This window comes from Anastrepha obliqua, chromosome 3 (genome assembly GCF_027943255.1).
Source record: "Anastrepha obliqua isolate idAnaObli1 chromosome 3, idAnaObli1_1.0, whole genome shotgun sequence".
NCBI classification, from domain to species: domain Eukaryota; kingdom Metazoa; phylum Arthropoda; class Insecta; order Diptera; family Tephritidae; genus Anastrepha; species Anastrepha obliqua.
In genome coordinates, this window is record NC_072894.1 from 39,427,135 (window position 1) to 39,444,348 (window position 17,214).

Below are 17,214 nucleotides of genomic sequence, written 5' to 3' on the forward strand. Positions count from 1 at the left end.
ATACTTGTACTTACACTTACAAAAACTTGTAAACTTGTAAAACTTGTACTAATAAAAAAGGCTCATTGAAACAGCATGGGTGATAAATAATAGGTTTCGTGAGCGTACGTGTGTCAATAAACATACACAAAACGTCTACGTGCATGATTTTTGAAATCGTTACCGCGAGCCATTTCAACACACGCTCCCATCTCTGATATTCGATTTCGTTAAGTTGATATAAACAGAGAAAAATAGGAAGTTGGAATAAAATGTGTGTAAATTGCTCCCATTAAGAACATAAAATTTATTTTAGTCCAAAGACATTACTTGCAAAAGCTTAGTGAATAATTTTTGAGAAATATTCTACAAACATACATGTACAACAAGAGAAAATTAACATTTAATCAACAACGGGAGAAATATCAGAATATTTATTTACATACATATATAAGTATGTATGCATGTATGGAATAGCTGAAAGAGAAATAAAATCCCATTCGTAATGAATGAGTTTCATAAAAATAAATTTCGATTCACTTTAAAGATCCCCGCAAATAGATGCGCTACTGCCGGTACGTACGCTGTGGTAAAAAACTATACCAATACAAACTATGTATATACTTGTCTAGCACCTATACGAGTACAAGCACAATTGGCCGCTTGGTATGAGTGACCTTTTCAATGTAGAGTTGCATCTGCTTACAACAAATTTTATCAAATCGTCATCTGAGTTTGATGACTCCATCTCAAAACTATAATATTAAATTCAAATAAATGTTGCTTCGAGTTTTTACCAACCAACAAGGCAAGCGAAAAAGATAGCTATTGCACGAATGCAACAATCTTGTTTTGCAACCCTGTTTAAACCCAGTTTAAGGGCCTTTGATTTTTACCGTTACCGCATAAAACATGATCTTATACTGCACCTGTAGTACCGCATCTGTTTGAGAGCACTTTCGATCATGCAGACCACAAGCAATCTATTTCCTCTCTTTGTTGTTTAGAAGTAACAAACAATATAAGATGCTCCCATTATCAAACGCACGCAGGTAAATCATAAACAAATTTTGCATACACATACTTACATGTATGCCAAAGCTTTCAAAGCACATACTTATATGATTAAAAGAAGAATGACTAAGCGCCTTCGATTCATGCATATGCCAACATGCATACAAACATATCAACATCAAATAATGTATATTTGGGGGAATTCTCATTTGCGGAAATTTACTCCAATTTTCCATTGAAAATTAGTAATATTTTACTAGTAATGGAGCTACATAAATATATTTCTCAAATTTATACGCAACAACTTTGATTAGAAGTAGAGAACGAACGAACATAGACTTTCAAGCTGAAGCCCAAGCCGAAGCCGAACCGAACATTTTCAAGGCACCAAGTAATAAACATGCAATGCAATTTTTAAAACTCCAGTACTTTTATTAATAAAAAAGCAAAACGCAGATACATAAAGCATATAAATTTGAGCTCTTAACGTACAAAACAAAAAACCTTTTTTCGCATGTGTACAAGTACATGTAATAATTATTTAATACCTATTATTGAATAGTCTTATATTGTAATGTAAAAACAAAGCTTAACGTCATTTTCACCTTGCAGCCTTCGCTGTCTATCGATATAGATCTGATCCGTAGCCTTGAACAACTGCTCAGTAGCCACACCCGATAGAACAGAAAATATTAGGTTTGATGTGAGTAAATATTCCAAAATGTTACAATTACCTGGGAGCAGATGTTCATTAATGGTGTTTTCTTCTCTTGCAATAATGCTGCATTTATTCTTTTCCGTACCAAGGCTCTAAAATTTTCGTGTTCTTTTTTCAGAATATTCACAGGATTGCGTGTTTCTCAAACTGTTGTACTCTGAGCAGGCGTATGGTGACATTTTCTGCACTTAACAAAAAGTGAGAATGAACGTTGCTGAACTGATTTTAGTTTGTCTGTGTGCATAAGCTGTAGGCCATCTCCATCTGTGTGGAACAACATCAATACGCACGCCACAAATAGGAGGAGGAGCTCGGCCAAACACCCAAAAAGGAGTACGCGCCAATTATATATATATATATATATATATACAATTATATACATATATATAATATATATATATATTATCATATGAAATACGCAACATACTTATAGGGCGCACGACATAATTTTTTCCAAAAAAAACACACACATGTCCAATTCATTATTTCTCCTTCTTCTTAGCTTCACAATATTTCTCCACTCCCATCCATGGCTTCATCTCTCCAGTTGTGTACGTTTATTTTCTTAAGATGTGATTCGATGTCATCTAACCATCTCTTTCGTGGGCGCCCTCTTTTTCTTCCTCCAATCGATGTTTAAATAAAAGCTTTCCTAGCATTTCCCTCTTTCGGCATGCGCGGTAACGATTTTTTTTTTCAATATTATTTCTGCAATTCATATCGCAATCGTGCAAAACCTAAAGATCAAATCTAAATTTTTCTGAAGGAATAAAAATTAAGAAGTGTTCGGCCAATATTTGGTTTTTTTATGCGAAACCGAAACCGAACAGAACTTTTTTGGCGAATATTGCCGAATCCGAAGCCGAGGCCGAAGACAAGGTTCGGTCGTTCTATAATTAATAGGCACTGAAGTTTGAAGCTAAATGCGTTGTTATTGCAATAGCACTAGTGAATGTATTTATCACTGAAAGCGCTATTGCCTTTTTTTCTTCTACGGGGATTTTACCACAGAAGCCTTGTGTGCTTGTACACGTATGTATGTGTATGCACATGTACCTAGCCATGCTGTGTTAAGATTCTGCTCTTTTGTACATCTCATGGCTAACGATCGGGAGCGACAATCGTTGCTTGGAAAGCTTAGTTGAAATCTCACGTTGAGCATTTTTCAAAATCAGTTCATTGGGAGCCTCGAAGGCGGCTGCATGAGTGATTTTTGTGTCGCTGTGAATATTCCATAGAAAGTATTAAAATAAAGAAACAAAATATAAAATAAAAGCACGCAATAAAAATCACAAATTTGTGAAATTATTTGTGTACACAGTGTATATTTATTTATACATACTTATAAAAAAAGTATTCGTGAACACAAATAAATAAAACAAAGTAAATATATAGTAGGAACGGTGCCACAAAAAATCAGCTTATTTTGGAAAACGTCAAATTGCAAACATCACTGGTGATCAAGCGTGTCAATATACGTACATAATTTCATTCAAAAAAAGAATAATGGCAAAAGTGCAGCAGTTAAATGGATTGCTGAACGATAAATCCGAAACCAAAGGAGAGGTAATAAAACTTTAGTTGATGTTAATATATTTTCCCTTAAACTATGACTAATTCCATTGTGTGTGCCAAGTCAACCAGAAGATTGTGTACATGTATTAGTAATTAGTGTATTAGTAAATTTGCGCAATATTGCAGCCTTAGCGTTGCTAAATACTAGAACTAAACAAGCCTAGTTGCATGTCAACTTTAATTGCGGCTATAAATAATATTTTTAATTAGCAGTACTTAATGTTAATGTTATTCTTATTTGTATTTCTCAATCACGCAAGCCCTTTGGAAATTCCTTCAAATTCTAGCTAGCTCTTCTACCGGCGAAGTAATGAGTTGTGAGTTTTAAGACTATATACGAATATAGCTAGATGCAGCTACAGTTGAGGGATTCCTTTTTTTCTTCAAACAAGTCATGATGTAACATATAAAACATCAGAAAGTAGTCACACCTATGTATGTGCAGCCAATAAAAGTTTAGATTTGAAATTAACTGGTGGTTAAGTAACTAGCCATTTACTAATTTATTTATTTCTAAAATCTGCATCGTTGATTGCCGACAGTACCTCTCATTGAGAATCGTGGTATTCTACACAAAAGAGATATTTTTCTGTATGAAAAAAAAAATATATATATATATTTCTCTTAATTTAAGGAAAAGTTTTATCTCAGATTTAGTTTCAACAAGTCAAAAAAAATTTAATTTTTTCTTTTGAGATTTCACTTTTAAAAATAGGATATAATAAATAGTAGTAAAATAAATTAATTAAAAAATTCAATCAAAAACTACATATCGCATCTAGTGATAAATTCAATAAATGAAACATTGGCGCGCTATTGTAGGATCCTAAACAACTGTCCATGGTACTGGAAAGTTTGTTTGTATTATTGAATAAATCGAGGTTACTATTTGATGTCGATGGTTTTAGAGAAACGTTTCTGACTCGCCTTCTTACGTCCTGACAGTACGGGATAATCAGCTAAGAAAATTAAATTAAATAAACAAATAAAAAAAAATTAAAAAAAAATTCCATAAAAATTCGTTTGCTTGTCGGAGTCGACAACTGTAGGCCCCTCCATTTGTGGAACAACACTAAGACGGTCCCCACAAATAGGAGGAGGAGCTCGACCAAACCCCTAATAGAAATGTACGCACCAATTATTTATTTTTTTATTTATTATGTATGAATAATGTCGAAAAAGTATAAATTTCTATACAAAAAAATTTACAATTTTCACAAAAATAAGTATGGGTATCAATCTTATTATAATTTTTCAATTAAATGTGGGTTTGTATTAAGGTAATAAATACTCTAAAGCAAGATTTTAATGCACTATTGTTACATAAAGTATTAGTTAACACCAGCAAACGGCATCCGACAAAAACTCCATTTCCACAAATATTGCTGACGACGCATCTAAAGGTTTGCGTGTGACAGCAACAACATAAGCGGTAAAATGTCGAATTGCATTCACTAGTCACGCAGTCAATATTGTGCAGGCACTGATAGAATATTCAGGTATTTAGGCGAGGCTGTATTGAATTAATTACTTATATTATCATACGTTGCTGATGGAATAATTGAATGAATCAAAACGAACTGGCTAAATGATTTTATTGAGAAAAGAAACGTCTAGTGACATTATTTCAAAAGTTACCTACTTCATCAGAAATTTCGCGGAATATATTTAAAATACAAATTTATTCCTCAAAAGTGATACTATCTCTTTCAAAGTACTCCCCGTTGCAGTTTAACGCATTTATGTCAGCGTTTGATCCAGCTGTCGAAACATTTCTGGAACTCTATTTTCGGTGTAGCCATCAGAGCTGTCTTCAAGTTTTCCATTACTTCCTTTCGGCTGTTAAAGTGCGTTCCTCGTAGTGGAACAAGTAGTTTTCCCACAAATCCTTTCCCTTTTGGCGAATTGATTCACGTAAACGTCTAATAACGGCCAAATAATAGTTCTTAATAACTGTTTGACCTTCTGGTAAAAATTAGTGGAGTACAATACCGCTGTAAACACGTGCATAGATATATTCACTTAAGACAGCATAATTTTTCCAAATGTTAAACTACATATATCGATACAATTTTTGATGAAATGTTAATCTCTGATGTGGCAACCTAACGAAAACAAACAGAACTCAAATTAGTTGACTTAGAGCGTCAGCTGGCAGTTGTTCCGGGAACTTTTGGATCAAGGCGCTATGCTCGGCTGTCGTAGCTGAATGGGTTGGTGCTGGACTTCTTTTCGGTATTGTCTGGGATCAAATTTCTGGGCATGAAACACCATATGATAGAAAAAGTTTTTCTAATATCGCTCGTCCTTCAACATGCAATGGCAAGCCTCCGAGTGATTTTCTTCCTTGAAAAAGCTTCTCATAAAAAACCATTTGCCGTTTGGAGTTGGCATAAAATTGTAGGCCCCTCCATTTGCTGAACAACATCAAGACTCACCCCACAAATTAGAGGAGGAGCCAAGCCAAACAGCCAACAAAGGGTGTATGCTCCAATTATTTATATAAAATATGTACGAACGAAGCCATACCGTAAATAGAAATTGCCATGAATTTCTTACACAACAATAAAAGAAGAGCTGGTGGTCATTTCTGTACACTTATCTAAAATTCTTACAATAAATTAGTGATATGCACATTCAAAAAATTGGGAAACCAAATAGCTCCTTTAAATATAAAGCGTCTTTCAAAACACGCGCCTAGATGTCGTTTTAAAATGAAACATGTAACAATGTAGATTCTTTCATTTTTCATTATTTTTATTCTAAATACGGATCTTAACAATTATTTGTGAAAAATTACATAATTTAAATGTCCACCACTGCACGTTTGCAGATAAAATCCTCCAAACAGTCCATTCATGAATGTTGAATTGTTGAGAACGTTGAGATATCGATGTCAATGCCCAGTTTTTGATCTGCCAGTCCTTTTTCAATCCTCGACAGAACCAGTTTCTTGAAATTTTTCACCAACGTTTGATTTGTCGACTCACTCGGACGATTATTCCCACCAAAAAAATCACGAATTTTGCGATATGTTATTCTTAAGGATCGACCTTTTTCATGATAATTTTCAATAATTTTCACCCGTTGTTCTATCGTGTAAAATTGTACATCTGTGCTTGAAACATTTCAAAGATGACATAAAAAAGTACAAGTACATAAAAAAGTCTAGGAATTATTCACTACTAACATCTAGGCGTCACTTTTGAAATACCCTTTTATACACTTGAATTTTTTCAAATAGGGAAAACTTTCATAAACATGTAAAATTTGCAGTACTTCGAAAAGACATGGAAAAATCACTCTGCTTGCGTGCACACTCGTATAAAAGTTGTATTGATTTACTTTGTGTTACTACGAGTATAAGTGCAATACATACAGCCAGCAGAAAAAATATGGCACCTTAACATTTTGATCAGGTTTGACAATTCTTCTTCCCCTTCTTCTTTTTCCTAACCTATAGTTCATTATTTTATTTTGTAAAAGTGGAATACTTCGTCTAAAAAAAACAGCCATATAAATCCCACTTTAAATTTTTTTATACAAAATTTGAAAAATTCCACAAGCATTTCAATTCAATTTCACGGTTTTTAATTAGAGTGGCGAGAAAAATTGTTGTATAATAAAGAGAAGTTGTAAAAATATCGTTGTTTTTTTTCATTTTTGAAGTTACTAAAAAAATATCGTTTTTTTTAATTTTTCCCTTTACAGTGTTGCGCATTTTCTCCCTATAACAAACCGAGAACATTTTTGAAGTGAAACTTCTTTTGTCTCGAAGGATGAAACGCTGTGAGGAGTAAAACCATAGCGTTTCATCGATATGTGACGCTACGCCAGCGCCATCTGTTAAAAGCGTGGCGTGGATGAAACGCTGTGAGGAGTAAAACTACGCTAAACTACGTAAAACTCCGCTATGCCAGCGCCATCTGTTAAAAGACTGGCGTGGCGTGTCGTCGTGAATGTAATGCGGTCGTTTATTATTGCATTCTTATCGAATGTAATTTGTAAATATGACATTTGATTGACGGCTGCCGTAGCCGAGTGGGTTGGTGCGTGATCACCATTCGGAATTCACAGAGAGGTCGTTGGTTCGAATCTCGGTGAAAGCAAAATTAATGAAAACATTTTTCTAATAGCGGTCGCCCCTCGGCAGGCAATGGCAAACCTCCGAGTGTATTTCTGCCATGAAAAAAATCTGCTCATAAACATATCATAAAACAAAATGAAATAAATGTATAAAAAAAAAAAAGAAAAATTTTCTTGTGATTCGAACCAAGGATTTCGGATCGGAAGCCTACATTGCTAGCCGCTGGGCTATCGCGCTGTGCTGTCGCCGCAAAATAATGTATCATAAATCTGTTTACCATACCAAAGACCATACACTTTGCGAACGCATTTCGGTGGAAACAGTTGACAGTTATCCCAAACACAATATTATTAGTAACGCGAGACGCGTCATAGAGTGTGTGTGTAGTTTTGAGCAAATCTTACAAACATATTTTGTTTTGTTGATTGATTTCTGTTAAATATGGCATCAAATCAACAAAAACGGAAACCGAAAACAGGTGCTGAACGGCAACGTGAGTATTTGGAGCGTAAAAAATTAAGAGCTACTGTTGAACACCGTGACAGTGAATCCTCCGGTTGTACGATAAGTGATAATTTGTAGTACCAACAACAAGATGCGGAACTACCATTGATGCAGTATTTCATCGATACCTTGATAGATTAGAATGTAGATCATTTTTTACGTATTTCAGTTACCATAAAGCCCTTGTTTCATTTTTGGAAAACGAATCCAATAATGATAATGACAATGCCGAGAACCAAATGTAATTGAGTACAATAAATTCATTTCTTTTTATATTAAAATAAATAAATAATTCTGTTTAATAAAATTCCATTCCATGCTTTCCATGACTTCTGCATGCATTATATTGAAATAATAGTTAAATTATTGATTTGTTGATAAAAGAAGTTTCACTTCAATCGTGCGGGTTCCGTGAACTACCACACACTTTCTTTTTTTTTTTCTATGGAGAAACTACTAAACACCATCAATAGAAAAAATTGCCACAAAGTAACGAGAATTCAAGTCCACTCGTTAGTATACTAAATTTTAATTGGCTATTAAACTGTGTAAACCTTTTTTTTTATTCTGATTAAAAATTTTAACAGAAAATTTGCCGATTTTTTATAACTCTTATAGAAAGTTTAAAACTTCAATTAATACTCTTTATTATAGAATGAAAAACGTATATTTTTATAAAAAATAATTTAAATTAGAAAATAAATAAGTAATCAAATCTTCTCCACATTTTGAGGTGTTATATTTTGTTCGCGAGCTGTATGTTTGTAATTACAATAGACGAGTATGCGTTCAATGTTTACACTATCACATATATAATTAATATAATTAACAACTATTACTAGCGCTGTTCAAAATTCTTTTTTTCCTTGTGCAAGCAAATGCGTGTTGCCACGTTAAGCTAAGAGAAGAAATTATTTTGGCAATGCTATTGACTCGGAAGAGGTTAACGTTCTTCTTGGCATTTTTTCTTCGCTTTGATAAAGTGTTTTCCATATGCACGTATACATACGTATAGTAGATAAAATATATCGCACCTTTAATAATACACAGAAGTTTTAAAAATTATTATTTTTTGGGAAATATAACAAAAAACTTGCATTTGCAAGGTAGGAAAACAAAATTACATTATTAAGCTAATAGACTGCTACAAAACAATATTTATATACATATATTGAGGGAGGATACTTTATTTTTGCTTAACAATTTCTTTTCAAAGTTTATTTTCTTTATTATTAAAAATACTTTCGTATGGAGTATTTCTAAATATTAAAATTATACTCCAAAAAAATACTATACTTTGCATTTTTATGAAATATTCTGTTTTGCTGCCCTTTATGCTTAAAAAGTGCACAATGATGGAAAATTATGTTTTAATTAGTCCTCTGTTGAAAAAAATATATATTACTTTGGGAAAAAGAAATCCATTGTTTTCTTGATCGATGGCTGTAGTGATCGATATCTCGTGAAGTATCAATCAAACAATTTACAATTTATGCTCGTTGTCAAGGTGACATTTCACACTAAAAAAATTGGGATATAGTCCACTGATTCTTATCGTTTTTGTTACCAATCCTCGGAGACTGCAATATACTTTTTCCTTGAATGCAGCGCTATAGCGCTGGGAAAGTTGCGATATCTCGGCCAATTACAGCCAGAGGCATATACACACAGCCCAAACCGGCTCTATGTCAATTTTATTAAAGGAACTGGGTTTGGATGAGGTACTGTGATGAGTAAAAGGCACACAAGACCATAAGTCGAAGTGAAAACCTAAAATCTATCTATCTAAACACTTTAAATATATCCTCCTGAGCTTTGTGCGAAACTCGTGTAAAATTGTTTCAGTCGACAATAGAACGCTTCGTCCAATCCTGTGTACTGCTCTTTTGATACATGGAATAAAACTACGCCCGCATGAGTTAACGTTTTTTTGTAAATAAAATTTGACAGACATTTTGTAGATTTCTCATATTTTTTCATAAAAATTCAAACGGTTTTTTAAGAAAAACACAATTCTGCAAGCAAATAATACTTTGAAGTGAAAATGCCCGGTAAACATACGTAAATGAAATGCCCAACGTTTAAGCAAAGATGATATAATACAAGGTTGCGCCTTCCGAATTCGCTGTAGCGTCAGGCTACGAACAAAAGGTAGAGCAATTCCTTTTTTGTAAAGAGGAAGAGTAGGCGAAAGCAATAGAAACTACCCAACACAAGAACATTCCCATGGCAGCCGGTTCTACGCTACCGGAATGACTCGGGGTTTTCCCGACCAAGGGCTGCCTCCCCAGTAAACTAGCCCAATTTAGTGTACCGTACCGTACCCCGTTCCCAACACAAGAAATTATATACATACACACTTTCTTGCCATGGCGTCTTACACATAAAAACCCAAAAAAAATCCATTTGGAGGCTTTATATTCATTAGTGTCACCTTCAATATTAAAATCGCCTTGACGTTTAAAGTCCATGGCTGCTGGTATATATTTTTGCTACCGTTAAAATTCGATATTCAAAATATTATTCCCATTATTGTTCAAGCCGAAAGAATAAATAAAGTTATATTATATTTCACATTTTCAATTATCTTTTTCAAAAATGAACGAAAAATATTGCACAATAAATTTTATAATAATACATATTTAAAAAAAAGTTATGCGATGCCTCACCGAAAGGACTACAATAATGAAATTGGATTTCGATCACATGGGAATGGGCCATGCGAATCTTCCAATGTATGAAACAGTGCTGGAAGTATTTTTCTCTTACTGTTTCGTGGGATAGTCCAAGACTTTCTCTCTGCAATGCGGGCCTTTTTTTATTCTTTTATGGAGTTCAGCAATAAATGAAGGTAGTAACATTGACTAATTGATAATCCCATAAGCAATCAGTATTGCTTTGAGTGCATAATATATTTATTTTTGAATTACTTTTGAGTCAGTTTGCATTGCATTTTATTTAAGAAGAATTATTTAGATTGAAATATATTGGATTTTATAGCATTTTAGACTATTTTTTTAACCCATTTTAAAAAAAAGTAATGATTTTACAATCAATTGCCATGTTAAATTGAATTTACATAATTTTTTTCCAGGAATTCATTGATATAGGAGACAATGCATCGGATAGAGATCACCTGACCAATGATTATTTCATAAATTCGGAACGTAGTGAAGTTGATGGACCAATACAGGTTCCAGGTAAAACTTACGTTTGCAGTGGTTTATGTATGTAAACTCTTTCATAATTATCTAAAACTTTATTTCGAGGTAAAATTCAAAGGCTATTCGAAAAATCTGTAAACTAGGTTGTTCAATAAGTTTTGTGGTTCGATAAGAAAAACGCTAATTTATGGTTTGAAATGCTCTTTATGTTCCAACGAGGCTCCAATTTATGAATACCATCCCTGAACCATCATGACCGCACCATTTGATGAAAAACGCTTTCCACTCATGTATTGTTTAGAAACAGATGATGCTAACACCTTCTTAGCCGATTTATGAGCACGACCCTGATAGACCTAAGTCCATAGTGATGAATCGACGCACAAAATCCACTTTATGCTTTCACTGCCCAATGAAATGTCTAGTGCTTTTTTTACTCTCTTTCAGTCACTCGACAATTTTCCAATACGAAATCGTATATTTTTTCTACGATTTCTTGTGTTGTTGCTGTTTTTGGACTCCTTGACGTGGTGACGAGGATCGTCTTGAAGGCTTGTACGACTACGTTTAAATTCAGCAGCTCATCTTTGTACTGTACTAATTGATGACGAAAAGTCCTTATACACTTTCAACACTCCTTCATAAATTTCCTTTGCTTTTAAGCCTTCCAAAAATAAAAATTCAATCATGGCACGATACTTCACGCGTAAAAAAAATTTAGGCTAGTGCAACGCCCTCTCTTATCGAACCACAAAACTTATTGAACAACCTAGTATATGGGTTCATATTATTGAACCGGACAAAGAAAATATACACTTGTGCTCACATAATCAAGTCATTCCATCTTTTAACATGGTTCGCAAAATTTTTCAAACCAAGTTTTTGTTGTTAACTTTACATAGAAATATACGTATGCGCATGAAAAAAATCTTATATATCGAAATTTTATACAAAATACACAAAAATGTAAAAAATTTCAAAAAGTTATCACCAATTGGTTAATACAAATTAAAGTCTACTATAAATGTATTTTATATAGTTAAGTACATACATCCATACATATACCAATATTACTTGGACATTAAAACTAGTGTTTTTACAGAAAATATAAAATTGTTTATGCTTTTACAATTTGCAGAGGAATTGGATGCCTTGGAAGACATTTCTTCAGTGGATGTCAATGCGTACGCCCATAAGAAAACCTTAGCTCAGGGTATGATGGATTTAGCACTACTAACAGCAAACGCCAACCAGTTACGTTATGTGCTCGAGACCTACAATAGACATCCATATTTCTACCCCAGCCTGATTTTCCTAATACTCAGTATTGGCTTCCAAGTAAGTAATTTTTTTTTTTTGCATTTGCGCTTATGCACTGAGGCTCACTTAATATATTAACATCTAATAATTAGATAAAGAATAAGTCAAAGGGCTGTTTTCACATCTAACCAATGAAGTTAGCTTTACTAATCCAACTAGCAAACTATAGCTTCCTTCGTTTTTTTCGTTTTTCAACTGCCTAATATACAAAAAGTATGCCTGTGAGCAAAATCAGCTACTCTTATTCATAAAGTGAATACTTTTTTTATACTGTTGTTATTTTTTATTGAATCTATTAATTAATCTTAATACCAACCTTATTCGCTTAACCTAAATTAAGCTTCTTGAAGAAGGTTAAGATTGTTATGGGGGCCGCAAATATACGTCACAGGGTTGGAAGGTCAATTCTGCTGAGACGTGACAAATGGACGGTATGCAACGGTGACCGAGCCAATGGATTTGGGTGGTGTCTCAGCCTTTGGTAGTAGTTTTGTTGGATTACTGCTATTTCTGCTGCCACGAATAGAATATTTGGGGCTCGATGGATATTTTCATTGGTTATGTACCGCGGCGCTCCAGTAGCCATTCTTAATATTTTAGATCGTTGTGTAATTGCAATATTGCTGGCTCTTGCATTACCCCACAGTTGTGACGCATACGTCCAGATTGGTTTGATGATTGTATTGAAGAGAAGGACTCTGTGATCAAGGCTAATCACGGAACGGGAATTGATTAGCCAATGAAGATCTTTGGTTTTTAGCTTCATCTGTCCACTTTTGGCCTCAATGTGCCTTTTCCATGTTAGGCGCCTGTCCATACGAACTCCAAGGTATGTAACTTCTTGAGAATGAGATATGAGTATGGAGTTTAGATATACATACACTGGAGCTGTCGCTTCTATTTAGCGTACAAGTCACATGCTTACACTTTTGCTCATTCACTTTAATGAGCCAGTCTGCCAACTTACTTTACTATTACGCCGGCTTTAATATCAACTTCATCAGTTAGGTAGTTTTTATATCTTACCATAAACACCCGATTTGTAGGATAACATTCTAATATTTTGTGTGAGCTTTGTGGCAGCGTGCGTTGGATTTTGTAGACAAGTCCCTCGTTCCATACTCTGTCGAACGCTTGAACTACATCAAGAAATATGGCTGAGCTATATTCCCGTCGTTCAAAAGCCTTCCTTATTCCGGAGCTGATGCGATTGACTTGCTCAATTGTGCCGTGTTTCTCAAGAAAACTGAACTGATATCATCTATTTTAGAATTACACAGCGGAGTTCCGCAAGGATCTATTCTAGGTCCTCTTCTCTTTTCTTTGTACATCAAAGACCTACCAGCAATCTTTACCGAAATGCACTCTCATTTGTAGGCAGATGATGCCCAGATTTATCGATCTTGCAATCTTATAAAATACTGTGTTCTTAAAATCAACCAGAATTTATGCCGCATAAGCAAATGGGGATCCGACAATGCACTAACTCTCGACCCTGAGAAGTCTCAAGGGCTTGTCATATCGAAAAAGCCCCTCCACACTTCAACTTTTTTAAAAATATTACTTGACGGCATTACTGTAAATTATGTAAATACGACTAAAAATCACGGAATCCTTTTCATCCAAAGATTAACTTGGGGCTCCTAGGGTCGTGACTTACTTTAATCGTAGGTACAATATATGGAATGCACATGTTATGCCATCTTTATTATATGTTTGTGACGTCTTTGTAAATTGTGGTTATGCGTGTAAACATAAGCTTATTGGCATCGGCATCAAGGCAAGAGACCACGTTTCTCATCTTTCTGATACAATCTACTTCATATCCTTGGAGAAGCCTTTTCAGTTGACATTCCTCTTTTTTTTTTTTGAATTTAAGAAGTGTTTGGCGGAATTTTACATCCACAAAAAGCCAGGGTGTTCAACGTTTGGTTTTGAAAAATACCCATTTTCGGTATGTAAAACTAAGTGCATCTGGCGCATCAAAGTTTTGAGAGTGACAGTATTTAAAAGGAAAGATTGGCAGCACAAAGAAATTAAATAAAAGACTTGAATACTTCATTGTTTTTAAATATGGAAACAAGGTCCGTGTATAAATCAAAAAAGCTGTAATTTGTTCTGATGTGATCAAGGAGTGGACAGTTAAAGATTCTATGAACGTAAGAGTTAATTTTACCGCACATACAAAGATCAGTGTTACTGGCCCGTATTTTGTACAAATATACGCTGTCATAAGTACATCCTACCAGTATTCTATTTACCATTTTGATAATTTTGACACCAAAGCAAGCTTTATAAAATCAAGGTTTTGTCGGCAAGCAATCATGCAGTTTGGCAAAAAGATTTGGCTTTTCTTCTGAGAATTAACGGAAGCCGTCATACCAATCCCTGAATATTAAATTTCGTATAATTCTGAGGGCCTCTTTTGCAATAGCATCGGCTCTTTCATTTATTGGAATACCAACATGTCCAGGCGACCAAATCACCCGAACACGATCTAAACCATATTTATTTACCTTTTGTTTAAAAAGAGTGACACAACAGTTGTTGGAGCTTGCTTTCTTGAGCAGCCGACATGATCTCAGACTATCAGTAAAAATCCAGATCTTACTCATTTTGCATTCTTTCGCAATATCTAAGGCCTTAAGCAAAGCCCACAACTCGCCAAAAAGGAGAGGAGGTTCGCATTTCTATTTTAAACAAATGTTCCGAGTTATTTGAAACATTAAAAATGCCACACCCAACAGCATTAAGCCCAACAGACGTATCAGTCGCTATTGAGACTAGCACTAATAATTACAAGGTTTATCCCTGCCGTGTTAGCATTGAATAAATAACTAAATAAATTACTGAATAAATAACTGGAAAAAAAAAAATAAATAACTCCCAGACGGTACCTTTTCATGCCATCTTTGACGTTTATTGAGCAGGCAAGTGTACAATTTTACATGATAGAATAACAGGTTCAAATTAATGAAACTTATTATGAAAATGATCGATCTTTAAGCACAACATATCGTAAAATACGTTACTTTTTTGGTGAAAATAATCGTCCGAATGAATCGACAATTCAAAAGTTCGTGAAATAATTTTAAGAAACTGGTTCTGCAAAGGATAGAAAGGGGTTGGACGTTCTGTTGAGAATATTATTGCTGTAGAGAATTCGATGCTATTTTTCACATATAATTATTAAGTGTCGTATTTTGAATAAAAATAGCGGAATCTGAAATATTTACATATTTTATATTAAAACGATATCTAGGCACGCTTTTTGAAAGACTCTTTATAACCATAATTTTCTCTTATCATAATTTCACTTCTCTTTACTTTACTGTATTGCTAACTATAAATTTGAACTATACTCTAAGGATTTAATGAGCTTTTGAGTGAATGAAAATATGTTCATACTCATTATAAAGTGGGTTGCATGGTTGGGAATTATGATAGTTGCGAAAACGGTCCCAAATTTAGTGAAGCAAAGGAACGCCACTGATACTCGAAATTATACTTTTCTTCAGGGCTTTTTGATGCTAGTCTCACAAAAAAATGAATCTTCAAACATTAATAAGTTTTTCTTTAACATTTCAGATAGCTGTTGGTGTTGGTTTAATCCTTAACAGTCGTTACAACATTGAAGATAAAAAGGAGGTGTGCCATGCTGAGAAAGTTAGCAATTACACAATTTGTGGCATTTTTATAATAACTGTGATTAATGTGTTCATTTCCGCATTCGGTGTAGCGGAGAGCCCTGGGAATTGATAAATGAGAGCTGTAATGAATACATTTATGAAAAAACAAAAAGTGAATAGAGTATTTCCGGTGCTAATTTTATATCACGTTAACCACAATCATTAATTTTTTAAGATTAAAGTTAAATAAGTGACCACACAAATTGTGGAATATATGTAATTGTGTAAAAGCACTCGATTCGAGTGGTGGTTTTATGTTATTTTCATGCCTGTTTGCAAGAAATGTGAACTAGCAGGCTATATCTTCTATTTTAAAATTAACTGGCAATCGGTTAGTCAGATGTGACCAAAGCTAAATTAAGTCGAAAATATGACTCGAAATGTTTATGCATCTAAATTAAACGTCTTAAAATTACGTAATCAATTAATGTATGTACATTCAGTATAAAGTATATTTTTTATATCTTAACTTTAGTAAAATAAAAATTTATATTTAATAAGAAAATCTTAAAAGTTTGGTTTGATCTGCTGGTAATTACTTGAACTGTTTAAGATTTTGCCCTACTGTAATGAAATTTAGATTTTTCATTCATTATCGATTCTGTCATTATCAGGCGTAACCTGAAAATCGTGCGATTTAAAATCGAATCCGAAATGGCAGTTTGTATGATTTGTTCTGGGTGTTCTGTAATTCGTTCGATTTCATTTAAATTTGACTCTAAGTTCGATTTCTTTTACAAATTAAAAAACCTAATATCAAAAGAATTCGCCTGACCATTCTACCTCTCAGTGCACCTGATTAAATGTAAGTTTTTCTCAAATAGTTATGCTCATTGTATACTTTTTTTATGACATATAAAGGGTGATAAATTTAGAGATATTGTATTTAAAATTGAAATGAAACAACGGAAATTCCAATACCAATGGGCAATCTTTAATATTTTGTATAGGACCATTGATAACATTTATTTTTTTTAACAATAATCCCTTTGAAATGCTGGTCGCTACTGCACCATAATTCAGCCATCCATAAACACTAATTTAAAATGACTTGCTGGAGGACTTCGGTGGGTATCTCGTGAATAACTTTAGTAATGTTGGTTTCCAATGCGTCAATCGAAGCTGGTTTATCCACAAAGTATTTAGACTTTGCAATACACCCAC

The 17,214-nt window shown here is 33.9% G+C and overlaps 1 protein-coding gene across 1 annotated transcript; it reads left to right on the forward strand.

The window, feature by feature from the left end:
- Positions 1 to 2,904: 2,904 nt before the first annotated feature.
- On the forward strand, positions 2,905 to 16,509 carry LOC129240884 (ninjurin-A). The gene is made up of 4 exons (XM_054876947.1): positions 2,905 to 3,277; positions 10,972 to 11,077; positions 12,180 to 12,379; positions 15,950 to 16,509. The coding sequence occupies exons 1-4, from the start codon at positions 3,218 to 3,220 to the stop codon at positions 16,118 to 16,120; spliced, it is 537 nt and encodes a 178-aa protein (XP_054732922.1). The 5' UTR covers positions 2,905 to 3,217; the 3' UTR covers positions 16,121 to 16,509.
- The last annotated feature ends 705 nt before the right edge of the window (positions 16,510 to 17,214 follow it).